Source organism: Ptychodera flava, chromosome 8 (genome assembly GCF_041260155.1).
Source record: "Ptychodera flava strain L36383 chromosome 8, AS_Pfla_20210202, whole genome shotgun sequence".
Classification (NCBI taxonomy): domain Eukaryota; kingdom Metazoa; phylum Hemichordata; class Enteropneusta; family Ptychoderidae; genus Ptychodera; species Ptychodera flava.
In genome coordinates, this window is record NC_091935.1 from 43,705,587 (window position 1) to 43,724,861 (window position 19,275).

Here is a 19,275-nt window from a genome sequence, read left to right on the forward strand (position 1 = left end):
TTGATGCTGCAATGTGGATTCTTACAGTTGTGACATATTAGTGAGCTCCCTTCTCCATAACACTGTTAGAATCTTGGTAATGGACCTTGGCTCCTAAAGTTCCATGCAATTTGGAGTTGAACTTAGTACTTTACATTAACAAGAGCCATGCATGTTCACTGGTGCACTGCCTCAAGTGCAAATGAATAATGCGTGGCTGTACTATTATGTAATCAGCCCATTGTAAATGCAGGAAACTATTTACATAACAGAGCAAAGGCACAGGTCAGCTCACTTGACCTTGGATCTAACAAAGAGAGTCTTTGTCTGTGTACAGCCATGACATGTACAAACGGCAAAAGGAATATGGTATGTTCCTGGCATGTGTGTGTAATTAGAAATAGCTTTTGAGAAAGGGTATATGAGAATGTGCGAAATTCTACAGACTATTTCGTAAGGGAATAATTATAATTATAAACATTACTCAAACATTACTTGTTCAGTTTTACAGTCCTAAAAGTCAGGCAGAATCATCTTGTAGGGTGTCCTATAGGGCACAAATATGAGCCTATAGGACTAGTACGAACCCATAAGACATGACACATAAATCCTACAGCACAGGCGTTGTCCTATAGGACGAGTGCTATAGGATGGAGGTAGCCCTATAGGACTCCTGCAGGGATCCTTGGGTCCTACAGGGATCCTGTAGGACTTTTTGTAAGGGACCCTTAGGTCCAATGTCATGCAATTTGGTATTTGGTATTATCATGATGAGACTTAGATCTGATTAGATTTTGGTGGGTGTGGCTTATTAATTAATTGCTCATTTGCATATTTTATGACTTTTTTCGTCCACGCAGATATCTCAGAGACGCCTGGAGCGATTTCGTTCAAACTTGGTACAAGGATAGTACTCTACCTCATACAGATGCACGTTGATTTGTTTCACAATGCGATCAAATTTGGCCGTGTTATAGGACTTTTTAGTTTTCACCTCCATAGACTCCCATGTATAAGGCAGTCCATAGACTCCCATGTTTAACCCTTTCACCACCATGGTTTGTCCCAAATCCATTGTTTTCTGTGGTAAAGTTGGACCTGTATACAGGGAACTGGGGGTGAAAGGGTTAAGGCAGTCCATAGACTCCCATGTATAAGGCAGTCCATAGACTCCCATGTATAAGGAAGTCCATAGACTCCCATGTATAAGGCAGTCCATAGACTCCCATGTATAAGGCAGTCCATAGACTCCCATGTATAAGGCCAAGAAAAATAAAAAATTTAGTTTCTCATCGTATTCATATTGCAAAAAGGATGCAGTGACACAGTTTTTAGTCCCCACAGATAAAGTCCAGGGGGCTCATAGATTGGGTCATGTCAGTCCGTTAGTCCATCCATGTGAGTCCATCCGTTCACGCAGATATCTCAGACGCTTTGACAAAATGTCACGTGACCTCGATGACCTTTGACCTCAAATATACATATTTGTGCATAACTCAGTAACCACAAGTGCTACACTCTTCATATTTGGTATGATGGGACACCTTATTATGACGCCACATATTGTTCCTCATTAATTATGTGCATATCTAATTTTGAGCGAGCCAATAGAGCTAGAGGTCTGATTTTTGGTATATAGGGATAACTTAGCAATACAATTTTTTTGACAAAATGTCATGTGACCTCGGTGACCTTTGACCTCAAATATACATATTTGTCCATAACTCAGTAACCGCAAGTGCTACACCCTTCATATTTGGTATGATGGGACATCTTATGACGCCACATATTGTACCTCATTAATTATGCACATATCTAATTTTGAGCGAGCCAATTGAGCTAGAGGTCTGATTTTTGGTATATAGGGATAACTTAGCAATACAATTTTTTTGACAAAATGTCATGTGACCTCGGTGACCTTTGACCTCAAATATACATATTTGTCCATAACTCAGTAACCGCAAGTGCTACACCCTTCATATTTGGTATGATGGGACATCTTATGACGCCACATATTGTACCTCATTAATTATGCACATATCTAATTTTGAGCGAGCCAATTGAGCTAGAGGTCTGATTTTTGGTATATAGGGATAACATAGCAATACAATTATTTTGACAAAATGTCACATGACCTCGGTGACCTTTGACCTCCAAATATACATATTTGTCCATAACTCAGTAACCACAAGTGCTACACCCTTCATATTTGGTATGATGGGACACCTTATGACGCCACATATTGTACCTCATTAATTATGCACATATCTAATTTTGAGTGAGCCAATAGAGGTAAATATATGATTTTTAGTATATAGGGATAACTATAGGATAGAAATTTTTTGACAAAATGTCATGTGACCTCGATAACCTTTTACCTAAAATACACGATTATGTCAATAAATAAGTAACCACAAGTGCTATGTCCTTTATATTTAGTAGGATGGGAGACCTTATGACAACACATGCTTTACCTTGTTAATTATGCACATATATAATTGTAGGCAAGCCAATAGAGCTAGAGGTCTGAATTTGCCATATATGGATTAATTAGCAATACAATGTTTTATTTTCAAAATGTCACATGACCTTGATGACCTTTGACCTTGAATATGCATATATATGCATAACGCAGTAACCACAAGTTCTTTACGCTTCAATTTTGATAGGATTATAGACCTTAAGATGTCACATCTTGTACCTCATTTATTATGCACATATGTATTTCTTGGCTGGCCAATACAGCTAGAGGTCTGATCTTTTTTCCGGATTTAGAACCATAACTTAGACATGCCTCTTGTTTCAAATTGGGAACAATGACATAGACCTATGTGTCCATAGATCTGAACATATACACTCCAGTGATACTTCTTAATGATCTCATTTCCCTGCCCCATCAAGACTAATACTCCTATTACAAGTGGGGACTATGTCATTGTCAATGACTTGTTACCCTATAGCATAACTATGGTATAAGTTTAGTAAGTTTGGTTAATTAATTCTAATTTGCATATTTAATGAATTTTTGTAATAAGACTACCAGTATACTCAAGAACTTCTTAAGCAAATGTGATGGCCATACTTTTATCAGCTTGTAGAAACATCATAGTTAAGAAACAATTATTTTTAAAATAATGCTACACCATGAATACTGTTTTATGTGTGATTATTTTTTTTCAATAAAATAAAAAATGTGTTCAGTGGGTTTTCTCATAGGAGTGTACGTTAGCAGTAAGGGGTTCGTAAAGTTATGTTTGTGGCGCCATCTAGTGGTCAGAACCAGTAAGGCCTTTCAACCTCGCTCTCATGCATCGAGCAGCCATACTTTCTGTGTGTCGCTACGAGATTCAGTTCCTGCTACGTCTATCTACAGTCACACCAGTGGAGCCAGTACGACATTCGGTAAGAGGTTTATTTTTGTATCTGTATTTAGAGCATGTGTTAACTTTGCGTGTACCGATAATATCTGTGAGTGAATGAGAGTTGAGAAGCTGTGTGCAGAAAGAAACGGCCTCGAAAGTTATCCAAAGCACGTCACTGATAAGTCGTGTCAAAACGTGTGGCAACATCTCACCACACATCGAGTATACAATATGGCCCTAATTATGGTCTAGTTTAAAAAGAGTATCTAAATTTATGAGGGATCGACTGTAATCGTGTTTTCAATATTCACGGAGTTCATTCGAAAAATGTTAGTCGCGTGATGACGACGCCATTGTTTTACAATTAGGGCTTGGGCGTGCATTAAAAACAACCGTTCCCCTGATTTCTACCACACTTCGATTGAAATGATTCTTATAGTGGAAACTGAAAGTTCAACCCCGATTTGCGAGAATTTTTGGTTGTTTTTGGGCATCGTAACTTTTGTGGAGTACGAGTCGGGGGCCCCTGTAAGGTTGTGCTGTCACGGACATTGTGGAGTAAGCGATATGTGGTGTTTACATGGTTCAAACTAGGATATATTTTCATTTTAGCATACCAAGTCTGAAAACGAATGACCCTCCTGGTTTCACTTTAGTAAATTACTTTATCTTGTATTTTCACTGATATCGTGAAACTTGCCAAAATGTCCCGATAGAACTTGTAGACCACGCCGTTTTCCCGTTAAACACAATTCCCCAAATGGCGTCATTTGTTATGCCCAATCGGATTTAGCGTTCTGCCGCACGCTTTCCAATACATTCGACATTACATAGTACAAGATATCGTAAGACGTAATCGTTGCTATGATTGGCAGAAGCGTTTTCATGCCCTTCGGCATGTCGATAGGGGCCATTAGGTAAATTTTCTCAGTAAACGTAATATCAAGAGAAATACGAGCGTGTGGAAGTGGGGCAAAGAATATGTAAAGACATTTAATACTTCTAAATAAACAACAATTATCAAACGTTTATAACCCATGTGTTGCAAAATGTTACTGGCGCATTTTTCTTTCCGACCATTGTACGGCGGTGCACGGACAGTTGGCTATCGCCACCGGAAATATTCACAATATAGCAAGGCATTTCTGTGTTAAAGATATGACGGTCGATGAATTTCATTCGGTTGTAAAACAAATTTTAAAATTACCCCTCTGTGTCATAGTGTGGCGTTCAAATTATGGCTAAACATTTCAGTTTAAAATGTTGAAAAATGAAGTGTAGTCCACAGTTTGTTTCAACATATGCATATTTATTACTGGTATATTATTATTTCATTTCAATAATTTAGCCCATCTTTAGTGTGTATTTTTTTATTTCTTTAGTCCATATTTGTTTAGCAGTGTTCTAAAATTTCTGAACAATTTGCAAATTATTCTGATGATATTTCAGATGCATATATTTGTGGTGATGATAACATAGTTGGTACTTTGTACAAAGATTGTAAATTTTGTGCAGTCCAGCTGCAATTGAAACATCAACTGATAATGGTGTATTAGTTTCTTATTGGATTTATATGTCAGAATTGCACAAATCTGTGCTGAATTAGAATAATGACACTGATCAAGAATCCCATCTGATTTCAGTTTTACAGTGGCTATTGGGAGAATGTTGTTTGCAGAGGAAATGCATAATGTGCATTGAATGTAAAATCAAAATATTTAATATGAAATTTAAATCATTTTAGTGAATCATAGCTAGACAACCTATCTCTGACATATTTTTCTTTCTTTTGCAGTACTGGTATTCACTGTATCTACACTGCAGCTGCTAATTAAAAAAAAGAGCCAAAATAAATCAGAATACACACGCTTAGTACACAGACATTTGACAACAACATCCAACAGTGACATTGACAATACATACTAACAAGCAGAGCTTGTTAGTTCTAGAATATACAGAATATTATCTCACATAGTGAGTGTCTGAATATTATTCTGAATTGTATTCCAAAGCACATTCTGAAAGTACTCTTCTGGAATATACAGAATATTATCTCACATAGTGAGTGTCTGAATGTTATTCTGAATTGTATTCCAAAGCACATTCTGAAAGTACTCTTCTGAAAATTTCACATTCTTTGCCACTGCACCATCTCCCTAATACATACTGATGACCCACGGTGTCCACTCAAGTCTCACTTTGATTTGATATTGTTGAAAATAGGCAAATTAGCGCCAAAAAAGGTGTTTTTGGTAAAAAATCTTCTTCTTCATAACCACTGGTCAGACAGCTTTGTTATTTGGTATACAGGTCCCTAGGGATAACCCAACTTAGATTTGTTCAAATTGTGATGAAATATGCAAATGAGTATTTTTAAGGAATTTTTTTCCATTTTTGGTCAGGCCATCCTGAAATGAGCTATCAAAGATATCCACCTTCTTCATCAATACATGTGTCACAAAAGGTTATTCTCTACATAACACAGCAGAGCTCTGTCAACTGTTGGGTCGCTAGTTTTTTAGCTCCCATAGCCATATGTATATATGGCAATGGAAGCTATTCTTATAGGCTAGGGAAATGTCTGTATGTCTGTATGTCTGTCCGTCAACATCAAAAACTCCAAAACCGCTGTACATTTCATCTTGATATTTGGTGTGTACATGGATGATGGGCTGTAGATGAGATTTTGTTCAAATGAAGTTGTCATTGCCAAAAATATGCAAATTAAGTGAAAATATGTAAAAACAGTCAAAATTGAAAAAACTCAATAACCACTGAGCAGATTACATGAAAAATTAGCATGTAAGTACTTTGGGCTGACATGAAATGATTGTGCACATCTTTGGTCAGTATCTTGGACTTGCTATTTTTCATGAATTTTTTTGTAATTTCCTCCCATTTTTGGTCAAAAAATCTTCTTCTCTGAAACCACAGGTCCAAACTTGGTATGGAAGTGCATAGGAGTGATCTTTCCGAAATTTGGGCAAATCGTGGTGAAATTTGCATATTTTTAGTTTACATGTCCATAGACTCCCATGTATAAGGCAGATCTCCATAGACTCCCATGTATAAGGCCACGAAAAATAAAAATTTTGTTTCTCATCGTATTCATATTGCAAAAAGGATGCAGTGACACAATTTTTAGTCCCCACGGATGAAGTCCAGTGGGCTTATAGATTGGGTCATGTCCGTCTGTTCGTCCATCCATGAGTCCATCCGTTCACGCAGATATCTCGGATATTTTGACAAAATGTCATGTGACCTTGATGACCTTTGATCTCAAATATACATATTTGTCCATAACTCATTAACCGCAAGTGCTACCACCCTTCATATATGGTATGATGGGACACCTTATGACGCCACATATTGTACCTCATTAATTATGCACATATCTAATTTTGAGCGAGCCAATAGAGCTAGAGGTCTGATTTTTGGTATATAGGGATAACTTAGCAAAACAATTTTTTTGACAAAATGTCACATGACCTCGGTGACCTTTGACCTCAAATATACATATTTGTCCATAACTCAGTAACCACAAGTGCTACAGCCTTCATGTATGGTATGATGGTTGGGGACAGCTTTATGACGCCACATATTGTACCTCATTTATTATGTGCATATCTAATTTTGAGCGAGCCAATAGAGCTAGAGGTCTGATTTTTGGTATATAGGGATAACTTAGCAATACAATTTTTTTGACAAAATGTCATGTGATCTCGGTGACCTTTGACCTCAAATATACATATTTTTCCATAACTCAGTAACCACAAGTGCTACACCCTTCATGTATGGTATGATGGGACACCTTATGACGCCACATATTGTACTTCATTTATTATGCGCATATCTAATTTTGAGCGAGCCAATAGAGCTAGAGGTCTGAATTTTGGTATATAGGGATAACTTAGCAATACAATTTTTTTGACACGTGACCTCGGTGACCTTTGACCTCAAATATACATATTTGTCCATAACTGAGTAACCACAAGTGCTACACCCTTCATATTTGGTATGATGGGACACCTTATGACACCACATACTGTACCTCAATAATTATGCACATATCTCATTCTGAGCAAGCCAATAGAGCTGGATGTCTGATTTTTGGTATATAGGGATAACTATAGGAGAGAAATTTTTTGACCAATTGTCATGTGACCTCGATGACCTTTTACCTAAAATATATGTTTATGTCAATAAATAAGTAACCACAAGTGCTACGTCCTTTGTATTTAGTAGGATGGGAGACCTTATGACAACACATGCTTTACCTCATTAATTATGTACACATCTAATCCTGGGCAAGCGAATAGAGCTAGAGATCTGATTTTTTGGCATATAGGGATTAATATAATTTTTTTTTTCAAAATGTCATGTGACCTCGATGAGCTTTGACCTTGATTATACATATATATGCATATCTCAGTAATCACAAGTTCTATACCCTCCAATTTTGATAGGATATTAGACCTTAAGATGTCACATCTTGTACCTCATTTATGATGCGCATATGTATTTCTTGGCTGGCCAATACTACTAGAGGTCTGATCTTTTTTCCGGATTTAGAACCATAACTTAGACATGCCTCATGTGTTTCAAATTGGGAACAACGACATAGACCTATGTGCTCATAGATCTCAACATATACACTCCAGTGATACTTCTTAATGACCACATTTTCCTGCCCCATCAAGACTAATACTCCTATTACAAGTGGGGACTATGTCATTGTAAATGACTTGTTGAGTTAATGGTTGTGTCACAGTATTCGATATATCTAATTCTGTATTTTTTCCATTTTATATTCTGAATAAATACATTAAACATATTTCACTGTCTCCAGTACATTACATTTAAGTATTTTCACTTCATGCACTTTATCCCGTTCACACATGTTCAAATATCTGACCAGAGAACAAACACTAAATAGTCCAGGATGGGAGCTACAGTGTCATTGACGCTATTTTTCAAAACTGCTGGTCAGACAGCTTTAATGTGCTGCGTGCTCTAGATCGGCGAAGTGATGTCATTTTAATTCTCCTGGATCTCTCTGCTGCTTTTGTCACCATCGACCATACATTTTAATACACAGGTTACGTTGCAGGTTCAGAATCGATGGTACTGGATCATTTCCTATCTAAGTGACAGGACAATGAGGGTGTGTGTCGGGTTGGTGGTGTCAACAGCACAGTCGCTTGACTGTGGTGTTCCTCAGGGATCTGTCATTGGACCTGTGCTTTTTAGTTTGTATACAGCATCCCTTGAGGACATCATAGAAAAGCATGATTTAGAATCCATGTTCTATGCGGACGACTCCCAACTGTACATTACTTGCTTCCGTGTCTCCACACCGACAGCTAAAATTGAGAACTGTATCGAAGAAATCAGACAGTGGATGTGTGCCAACTTGTTGGCACTGAATGATGGCAAGACTGAGGTGATTAGATTCTCGTCGAAATTTAGTAATGGAGGTCAACCACGTGCTTGTGATCTGTGGGTTGGGGGAGTTAGCGTTCATTCATCCCCTGTAGTTCGTGATCTTGGTGTTACACTTGATGCAACAGCATCTATGCCAGCTCATTTCACTAAAATTTATGTAAGTCTGCTTCATTTGCTTTATGGAAAATTGGAAAAATCCGTAATCTTCTTGATACAAGTTCTTCAGAAAAATTATTACATGCGTTTGTTACATCAAGACTCGATTACATTCAAGGTTTTAAACGACACGGCCCCGAGATACATAAAAGAGCTCATATGCGTTCGTAATCTGGGGCGATCTCTTCGGTCGACTGCTGATGGTGCAGCGATCAGTTTACACCAGCCGATCGCTAACACTGTGTTTTACGGAGATCGGTCATTTTCTGTTTGTGCTCCGCGGCTGTGGAACAGGCTACCATCAAAACTCCGATGTGTTGATAATTTTAACGTTTTTAAGTCTCATTTAAAAACTTACCTTTTTAAAGAGAGTTACTTGTGTGATTTTTAACCATTTTCATTGCTCTATTTTTTATAACTGAAATGTAATGCGCCTTGAGATGTCTTTTACATGGAAGGCGTTTTTAAAGCAATAAATATTATTATTATCATTATTATTATAATTATTATTAATATTAATTGGTTTACAAGTCCTCAGGATGACCTTAGTGAGGTAATTTCATACAGTCAGGAAATACTTAATTTTGTATCCATGTCTATGGTAGCTTCAGGGACTTTGGCCCTATGTTTCAATACTCCTGTCAATAAACCCAATTCATACCAACCTTTATTGTTCAGCACCTGTAAAAGTGACATACATATGTCGATCTGGTGAATGTATTGTATTAGGAAAGCTCAGCAATACTGCAGCTGGTACTGGAGCCTTCTCAGAAAACTTGTTTTATGATTAATGTAAGAGTTGTTCAAAAAATGTTTTTTATTGATCTTTACACAGGGGACTACGATGAAGCTAAACCAATTTTGGCAAAATTAGTAGGATCTAATAATTACAATCTGGTAAGTGCCTACATCATTATGAAAAACTTTACTAACATTACTAACATTTCAGCAGACAGGTGGCTAAATCTTGTGATATCTACATATTGTTCCCAACATATACAGTACCAAAATCACATAACTTGTAACCGCATTTTGCGGTATGCGGCAAACCTTGCGGTAACTCTGCGGTAGCATTGTCCTCTCCTGCAAGGTCTGCGGTATCTATTGTCTCATGCCCACTTCCAATTGTTTTATTGCCACAAACACTGCGGCAACACCTTTGCAGGAACACACTAACGCCTCAAAACATGCGGCAACAGCAGTGCGGCAACACACTGACAACTCAAATGCTGCGGTAACACCTCATTGCGATCGCATTCTATTGTTCTAGGGACGCAAAATTTGGTCCGACGCAAATCGCCTATGTGGACACGTTGCATCGGCCCTGGTCCCAGTTGACCAGGCCTCCGCTATGGATCGAAGTTGAACCAGTCACCCTATTTGCATAAAACAAACGACGTTTGAAACTAAAGTTTACACCTATCGAAAGTTTTCAATCCAGTCTTTACATTACTTTACATTACTTTCTTTACATTTTAATATCATCCCATGTACGCAGAACTCCCCACCAACCTTTGTTCCGCAAACGAGACCATGTCATTCGATTCCACACTGCACGTAATAGACTAGAGAGGTATGTCAAAAATGGCGCGCACTGGTCATTTCTCCAACGCGGTCTGATATATACCATATGCTCATCCAATAAATAGTGAAGATCTCTCTGATGATTAAAAGGGTGAGTGGTAGTCATATTTGCCGTTCTTGTGCGTAAAAACGCAGGAAAATCATGAACAGTAGAAACAGCGTGCCATTATTCAAATGCGCCATTTTGAACTTTGATAGGTCAGAGGTCACAAAGGAAGGTAAAGTTACGTCGGCCCTAATTCTCGTACCGGTAAGTGTGGACACGGACCAAATTTAATCCCAAAAGGACAATTATTTTGCGTCGGCCCAAATTTCAGTTTGGTTGTCAATGTGAACAAGATAAAAGGTGGATTTATCAGAATTTGCTGAGGAAAAGATCAAAAAAGAAAAAGAACGTTACTGTATGAGCTTCAACTCAAACTTAAGCTCTTGATGGTTGTTGGTTACTCTACCACATTAACGCTCTGGGTGTTTATTAAGCTCCAGGTGTGACCCTTACAATTTACCCATTTTTTGAATAAACGCCCTGGGCCAATTATCAGAAAACTCCGGTAGTTTCTTATGGACAAAAGGGAGTCTGGATTACAAGTGCATTAACGTAACATTATGGCATAATGTTTTCAGCGTTGCACTGCAGGGCAAATAACGATGGTATGCTCGCACCTTGATGCAAGTAAACTGTGGTATATATGACTAATAACATCATTGATTATGGGATTTACAAACTTTTATTAGCTCCGCTGTCAGCGACGCAAAGCTTATCAAATAGGTTGATTTTCCGTCGTCGTCCGTCGTTGTCCGTCGTCGTCCGTCGTCATCCGTTAACAATTGCCTTCTCCTCTAAAACCGCAAGTCCAATTGCTTTTAAATTTTATATGGAGTTTACTTAGGGTGACTTCAGTCAGATTTGTTCAAATCGTGGTGAAATTTGCATATTTGTATTTTTAAGGCAATTTTTGTCATTTTTGGTAAAAATATCTTTAATAATCTTCTTCAAAACTACCCGTCAGATAGCTTTGATATTTGGTACATATGTCCCTGGGGATGATCTATTTCAGATTTGTTCAAATTGTGCAGAAATATGCAAATTTGCATTTTTAAGGCAATTTTTGCCATTTTTAGTCAAAAAATGTATTTCTCAAAAAGTACTGGTCTGATAGTTTTGAAATTTGGTATACAGGTTTCTATAGATGCACTTAGTAATATATATTGAATTTCTGATAAAATCTGTAGTTTTGTACTTTTAGGGCAATTTTTGCCGTTTTTGGTCAAAAAATGTGTATTTCCAAAACTACTCATCTGATAGCTTTGATACTTGGTACACAGGTTCCTACAGATCACCTTAATGATTTTATTGAAATTATGATGAAATCTGCAATTTTGTAATTTTGGAGCATTTTTTGCCATATTTGGTCAAAAAATGTGTTTCTCAAAAAGCACTGGTCTGATAACTTTGAAATTTGGTATACTGGTTTTTACAGATGAACTAAGTAATATGTATTTAATTTCTCATGAAATCTGTAGTTTTGTATTTTGGGGGCAATTTTAGCCATTTTTGGTCAAAAATGTGTATTTCCAAAACTACTCATCTGATAGCTTTGAAATATGGTATACAGGTTTCCCTAGATGAACTAAATGATATTTATTGAAATTATGATGAAATGTGCAATTTTGAATTTTTGGGGCAATTTTTTCCATTTTGGTCAAAAAATGTGTTTCTCAAAAAGTGCTAGTCTAACAGCTTTGAAATTTGGTATACAGGTTTCTTTAGATGAACTGAATTTGGTCTTTTTTAAATTATGATGAAATCTGCAATTTTTAGCTCCCATATAATATGCATATGTATATATGCAAATGGGAGGTATTCGTATAAGGTGGAAAAATGTCGTCTGTATGTATGTATGTATGTATGTATGTATGTATGTATGTATGTCCGTCCACATCAAAAACTCCTAAACCGTAGCACCTACTGTCTTAGTATTTGGTGTACAGGTGCACCTAGGGGTGGAGATGTGAATTTGTTCAAATGAACATGTCAGTGCCAAAAATATGCAAATGAGGGGGAAAAAAGGAAAAATCCTGCAAATGGCTAAAACTCAGTAAGCAGTGGTCAGATTTGGTTGAAACTTGGTATGCAGATTTCTTTAGGTATTCTAAAGTATGTGTGCAAAAATTGGGATGAAATTTGCATGTTTGTAATTTTAGGGTATTTTTTCAGTTTTTAGTCAAAAAATCTTGTTCTCTGAAATCACTCGTCTGATTGCTATGAAACTTCATATTCCATGTTCCTCAGAATGACCTCAGTCATGCCTAGTGCAAATTGTATTGATATAGATAAATTGTAATTTTGGGGCAATTTTCCCAATTTTTGCTAAAAAAAATTTTTATCCAAAAACTACTGATTTGATAGCTTTGATATTTGGTATACAGGTATCTAAGATTAATCCCAAAATGTATTGAAGGTATGTTGAAGCTGGCAATTTTTTTTTTATTTTGGGGGCAATTTTTGCCTTTTTTGGTCAAAAATTTTTTCTCCTAAAACTTGTTATCTGGTAGCTTTGATATCTAGTGTGCAGGTTCCTAGGGTTATGTTAATGAGATATATTTAAAATTAGGATGAAATCTGCAATTTTGTATTTTGGGGGGCAATTTTTCTCATTTTTGGTCAAAAAATTTGTTTCTCAAAATTTACCAGTCTGATTGCTTTGATATTTAGTAAACCGGTTCTTAGGGTTTTTGTTAATGAAATCCGGAATTTTGAATTTTTGGGGCAACTTTGCGAAACTGTCAGTTTTACTGGGATATCTTTCATTTTGTATTTTTAAGATTTTTTTTTGGTAATTTTATACCTACTGGAATTAACAGTATATAATGTGGTGATTTAGTAAGCATTTGATATGGTTAACTTTATTTGGTGTTGAAATGCGGTAAAAAAATCCTGGCAGATTTTGAGAAAATTCCAAACAAATGCCAATAAAAAATTCAGCCAGAGAAGGTTTGATAAAAAGAAAAGGTGGGAGAGTGGGGAAAAAAGAATGCACAATGGATCGGATAAAAAAGATAATGTACCTCACCGATCTTCCAGACACTATCCCTTATCAAATGGTCGACCCCGATGTATTTTTGTGCGTAATTAACCATGCAGTGTATATTTTTTGAGATGTCAAATTAGATAAGGATTTGAAAGGAATAGTCAAGTTCACCACAGTTTAACTTTATCTCTTGTGTCATCATCCTTGTGTACTTGGTTAAGTTTGTAAGTTGTTCCAGATGTAGATGCACCAGCTGTTCTGGAAGAAAACAATGTTTACTTTTCCCTGTATAGGGTTTTCTGAGTAATGATTTTATGTTGAAAATTTCTCCATGTATCTGGTGTATGGGCAAAGTGTAAACATTGGTTGCATGTTATGTATTTCAGTCCATGTCAAATATTGTAAATGAAAAATCAAGAACAGTTTACTGTGTGCTTGTAAAAGATAACATATTTATTTGTCAATACATAAACTGCCTTGCAGATTGATTGTCTTAAAGATTATCACAGAAGTAGAAAAGGAAAAGAAACTAATCAAATTGCTGTAACATATTCACTCTCAGTGCCTGTATAGGCGTATACTTAACTATTTTATCATTACATTCAGCTGTTTGTTATATCTTTATCACTCTCCATGGGCCAAGGCACACTTGGGGTCAATGTCATCACTCTGTGCCAGTCTGTGTATGTCAGTCTGTCTGTACATGTATGTCCATGTTTCATACAATTGTTGACTTGTTTTGATAACTATATGGGAGCGAACAGTGATGTTGTCACTATTTTATTTTGGGGCAATTGCCATTTTTGGTCAGAAAATTTTATTCTCAAAAAACTACTCATCAGATAGCTTTGGTTGACATGTTCTTTAGGGATGATCCGATGTGATATATTCAAAGTCTGATGACATCTTAAATTGTGTATTTTTGCAGCTATTTTAGCCACTTTTTTCTGGCCACTGCATTGAGCTATCAAAGATTTCCACCTTCTTCATCAACATGTGTCAAAAATAGTTATTCTCTACATAAACACAGCGGAGCTATATCGGCCGCTAGGTCGCTTGTTTTACATAATAATGCATTGATCTATGATCTTGCAAAGTAATGGAAGAAATGTAAAAATTCAACAAATTACAATTAATGTAGTAAGATAGGTTGATTCGCTCTTGGATAGATGGAGGGAGAGACAGATGTATTTGTTAACCAAAGGAATAAAATGTTTTGCTTTCCAACTAATGTGTACTCTTATTCAGTTTGATCATTTGATTATGATGAGAAGGTGATTAACTTTATCCTTCATTATTCATTTAAGTGTTGAACCATTCTTTTTCGTAGGCTGCAGTGTGGTTAAGGTATGCAGAGTGTGTGAATTCCCTTGGTGAACTGCATCTTGCATCACAATGTTACACCAAAGTTATAGAATTGGCACCATCACATCTGGAAGCAAGATTAGCCTTATCTGCCATTCAGCAACAACTTGGGCACACAGAAGAAGCATTGGAAGTACTTTCACAAGGTAATAATGAAAAATACACTTACAGTCGTTAGTAGTATTTAAGAGAAGTAACTAAATAAACTTGTGAATTATTACTGTGTGATACAAATAATAATAAAGTGCTCCAACAACAATAATAATAATAATAATAATAATGATAATAATAATAATTACAACAACATCAATAAAAATAATAATGAGGTCTAGGAGCTGTACAATAGTAGAGAAGTCTTCAAAGCATGAAAGAAAGATGTTATTCACTGAAAGTGCCAGAGATTAAAGGGGAGAAGGGGAGATTTTTCGTTAGAGACAGACCAGAGTGAGAATATCATGATATCTTCTTGCAGAAGATCATTTTACTGAACCTTGGGAATAAAACATCTTTGAAACACACATTGTGTACACTGGACCAAAAATATTTTATCAATCTCCATGGGCCAAGGCACACTAGGGGGGAAAATGTAATCACTCTGCCAGTCTATGTATTTGTATGTCCATCCATCCATTCATTCACCAGTCTTCCTGTTGGCAAAGTTTCTCGAGCTCACAACTGTCCAAATGGGGAATGCTTAGAGGGTTATCTACATTAGAATAGAATACTGTAGATGTTGATAAAAGAATAAGAAAATAATATGATTTTTCATAATCTGCAATATTTCTTTTGATGAAATTGATAAGAGAGTTATTTAATTGATACATATGTACATATTTTTGGGCAATTTTTGCCATTTTTGGTCAAAAATGTTTTTCTCCAAAACAGTAGAGGTCACTCACGATGTCATGAAGCAACTGTTATTAGATTGAGGGGAGGAACCAAACCAATGGACAGGGCCATACGAAACTTGAATGATGATACAAAACAAAAGCTATAGTTTCTTTATGCAACATAGCATATTTTGTTGCTTAGCAGGAAATGCCATTTAACTGTTCCCGAGTCTGTGTACTCTGCAGAAAATCAATGGTCCAAATCTTGGAGAGACACACATGAATTACCATGCAGCCACTGATTTTGTTAAGTTTATAGCAATAGTTCAGAAGAGAGAACGTAGGGCAAACTTGACAGCAGCTAGATTTTTATCAGTACTCTCAGATGGTGGTACAGAATCGTCTGTGACTGAGAAGGAGCTGGTTTATGTTAGATATATAAAAGATGGACAACCAGTCAACAAGTTTATTGGTATTCAAAGTTTAGAAAATGCCAAAGCTAAAGGTATTAAATCAGCAGTTGAGAGAGCAATGGACAGTACTAATCCTGACTGGAAAGAAAAAACTGTGTCATTTGGATGTGATGGAGCCAATGTCATGATTAGTCATACTGGTGGGGTTGCTGCTCTCCTGAAAGCAGAAATACTATGGTTGGTTCCCATTCATTGCATTGCACACAACCTTGAGTTAGGTGTTCTTGATGCTCTGAAAGAAGAGAATAAGTTGAAAGATTGGATGGAATGTCTGCAGGGAATTTACAAACATTACCAGTACTCCACAAAGACGTGGAGGAAAATGAGAGCTTTGGGGGATGTGTTGAATGAGTCTGTCAACAAGCCAGTGAACTTGATGGGAACCAGATGGTCACCACACTTCTTTTACAGTGCTATCAAAAGTCTGGTGAAAAACTATTCTACACTCCATGCTCACTTCCATCAATCAGCAGCCAGTAATACTGGAAGAAGTACAATGCAGGGTAGATCTAGAAATGTCATCCATAAATTGGAGAGCTTTCCACACATGGCATTCCTGTTCATGATGTATGACCTGTTGGATGAATTAAGATCTCTCAGCTTGTTGTTTCAGAGAGACAGTGTACCTTTAACCAAAGTTACTGTCAAACTTACATCTAGTGTAACCTATGTTAGAGTGCTTGCTGAACCAGGCAACCATGGTGACAAGCTACAGGCTTTCCTAGATGACATAGATGGAAACCAGTACAAAGGGGTGGAGCTGAAACAGAAGGATGACCAGAGTAAGCAGCAGTTTGAAATAAAACTGTAAGGGGCATGTGCTGATTAGTGTTAGGTACTTAATAAGCCACAGATTTGATCCCTTTCTGCAATCTGAAGTCATCTCGTCAGCCTCAACAGTGTTTGATGTATCACTATGGCCATAAGACACAGAAGAAATGATGTTGTATGGCACTGAAGAACTACAGCAGTTTGTACAGCACTTCTCAGTACCCCTGAGAAACAATAACTTTGACTTTGTACAGGGAACTGAAAGTCTTTGTCAATCAAATTGCTCCAATTAACCTGGACAGTTATGGTCATTTATCTTTACACAAAATGATGAATTATTTCACAACATTCTTATGGTTTGAAATATATGTATGTCTAGCACTGTCCACAACTTAATGCTGTCAAAGGGGAGTGTCATGCATGAACCGCATTAAAACAGATTGGCGGTCAAGTCTAAAACCCCGATTATCATATACCTACATACACGTGCCTGTGTAAAGCTATGGGAGAAAGCGCCCTCAGATTCGTGCATTTTTTTTTTCTTATCACGCCCCGGCCTGGTGCCAAAATATGGGCAATCACGTGCATTTCTGAACTATCTCAATTCTGGTTACTATGCGCGTTGCTATCCACAAACGTTCCTTTCATATACAAAGCCAGCGCGAGATTAGGAAAACATCTGCTTGCTTAGATCGTAGTTGCGCTTGGCGACTGGAGGTGCAGGTGACATCAGATTCGTGCATTTGACAGGTAACATCGGCTTTTATTTCACTGTCTTGCATTGCGTACTGCCCCCTTTGTCCTGATAAAAGGCAAGTAAAAGTTATGGGTGGGCGTGTACCCCAAGCCCAACTCATTCGACTTTTTTTGGCTTTTCGAGGTTCAGCCGACGACTTACCTTAATACGGACAAACAGTCTTTCACACCTTCGCAAATCTCATGTCCGTAAGGGTATGAGGCAAGGGCTTCCTTTGCTCAGAACGTACACCCAGTGCGCAGCGCACGAGAGAACATTGTAAGCTTAGTGCCTAAATGTTTAAGTTTGCTATAGTGACATGATCTTTTCACGAGATCACCAATGGTCACATGTCGCGTACCGCTGATCGCAGCGCCGATTGAGTAAATTAAAATGAATTGTCAGGGTATCTGATTAGGTGTACTATGCTTTCGTGCCAAATATGGGAAATAAACATTACAAGAAGAATGACAGTCAATGTCACATCCTCATTCATCTTGAAACATTTGTGCGGCAGGAAGCTTCCAGTATCTACACAATCGTGGAGACAGCAATTCAAAATGGCGACCCAACAATGCCGCGACAAGCTTGTTGTTTTTCTTCATTCAAAACATTTACAAAATAGGCCTAACACATCACTTTTTGCAGGATTCGTTTGCTCTGAAAATAGACGGTAACATGGGTCGATTGCACCATTTGTCTCGTGCTCCAAGAAAATGATATTTCTGTCAAAGGTTGACGTCCAACACAGCTACACTCAGTGTGACATTTTTTGGACAGGGTAGTGAATTTCGCCCAAAGCTGTTTCATAAATGACGAGCACTACGAAATCTTATTACCATACCTTTTGAAACTTTATTGTGTTTATCCTCAATCTGTTAACATGACGGAAGTTGTATTTAGGGGTCAAGTTGCAAAATTTTTGAGCCCATGTTGAGTGCGCAGTAAGTGGACTGCTATCGCAGTAAATGGACGTCGTATTTAGAATGTGATGAGGGGCTAAATGTTGATAATTTGAAACTTAAAAACCCCAATTTTCATTTTCGATGTGTTTAAAAAGTGTAAGTAAATATTTCGTGATAATTAATGTAATCCATAGACGACTCAACCATATTTCAACGTGTTTGGCGCTTACCTACCAGACATATGGGATGTCTCTGTGTGTTGCTTTCAGCACCTTTTATCATACGGTATGGCTAACTTTGCCAAATTTGTAGCCCAAAATAGCTTCTACTAAAAAAAAACAGGACAGCAGTATCAATTCACTTCATATGAGGTCATATAACTCTATCATTATGGATTGAATGTCCGAAAACTGAGGTCGTCCGAAAACTGTCACACTGAGTGTACCAATACTGTACTGCAGCTACAACATGCAATGCATTGAACCGAAACACTCAGGTGCGGGATCGCTCCACTTTTTAGCTCCACTGTCAGCGACGCGGAGCTTATCAAGTAGGTTGATTTTCCGTCGTCTCCCGTCGTTGTCCGTCAACAATTGCCTTCTCGTCTGAAACCGCCAGTCCAATTGCTTTGAAATTT

General features: G+C 37.3%; 1 protein-coding gene across 6 annotated transcripts in view; it reads left to right on the top strand.

The window, feature by feature from the left end:
• LOC139139392 (general transcription factor 3C polypeptide 3-like) overlaps positions 1-19,275 on the top strand; it is a 500,706-nt gene that overhangs the window by 240,621 nt on the left and 240,810 nt on the right. For all 6 annotated transcript variants that reach the window (XR_011553793.1, XM_070708296.1, XM_070708298.1 and 3 more), the window contains exons 10-11: positions 9,778-9,839; positions 14,889-15,069. Coding sequence is in view for 5 of the 6 variants with exons in the window: in XM_070708296.1 (XP_070564397.1) it covers positions 9,778-9,839; positions 14,889-15,069 (243 nt within the window). In the remaining variant the exon portion in view is untranslated. The remainder of the gene's footprint in view (positions 1-9,777; positions 9,840-14,888; positions 15,070-19,275) is intronic.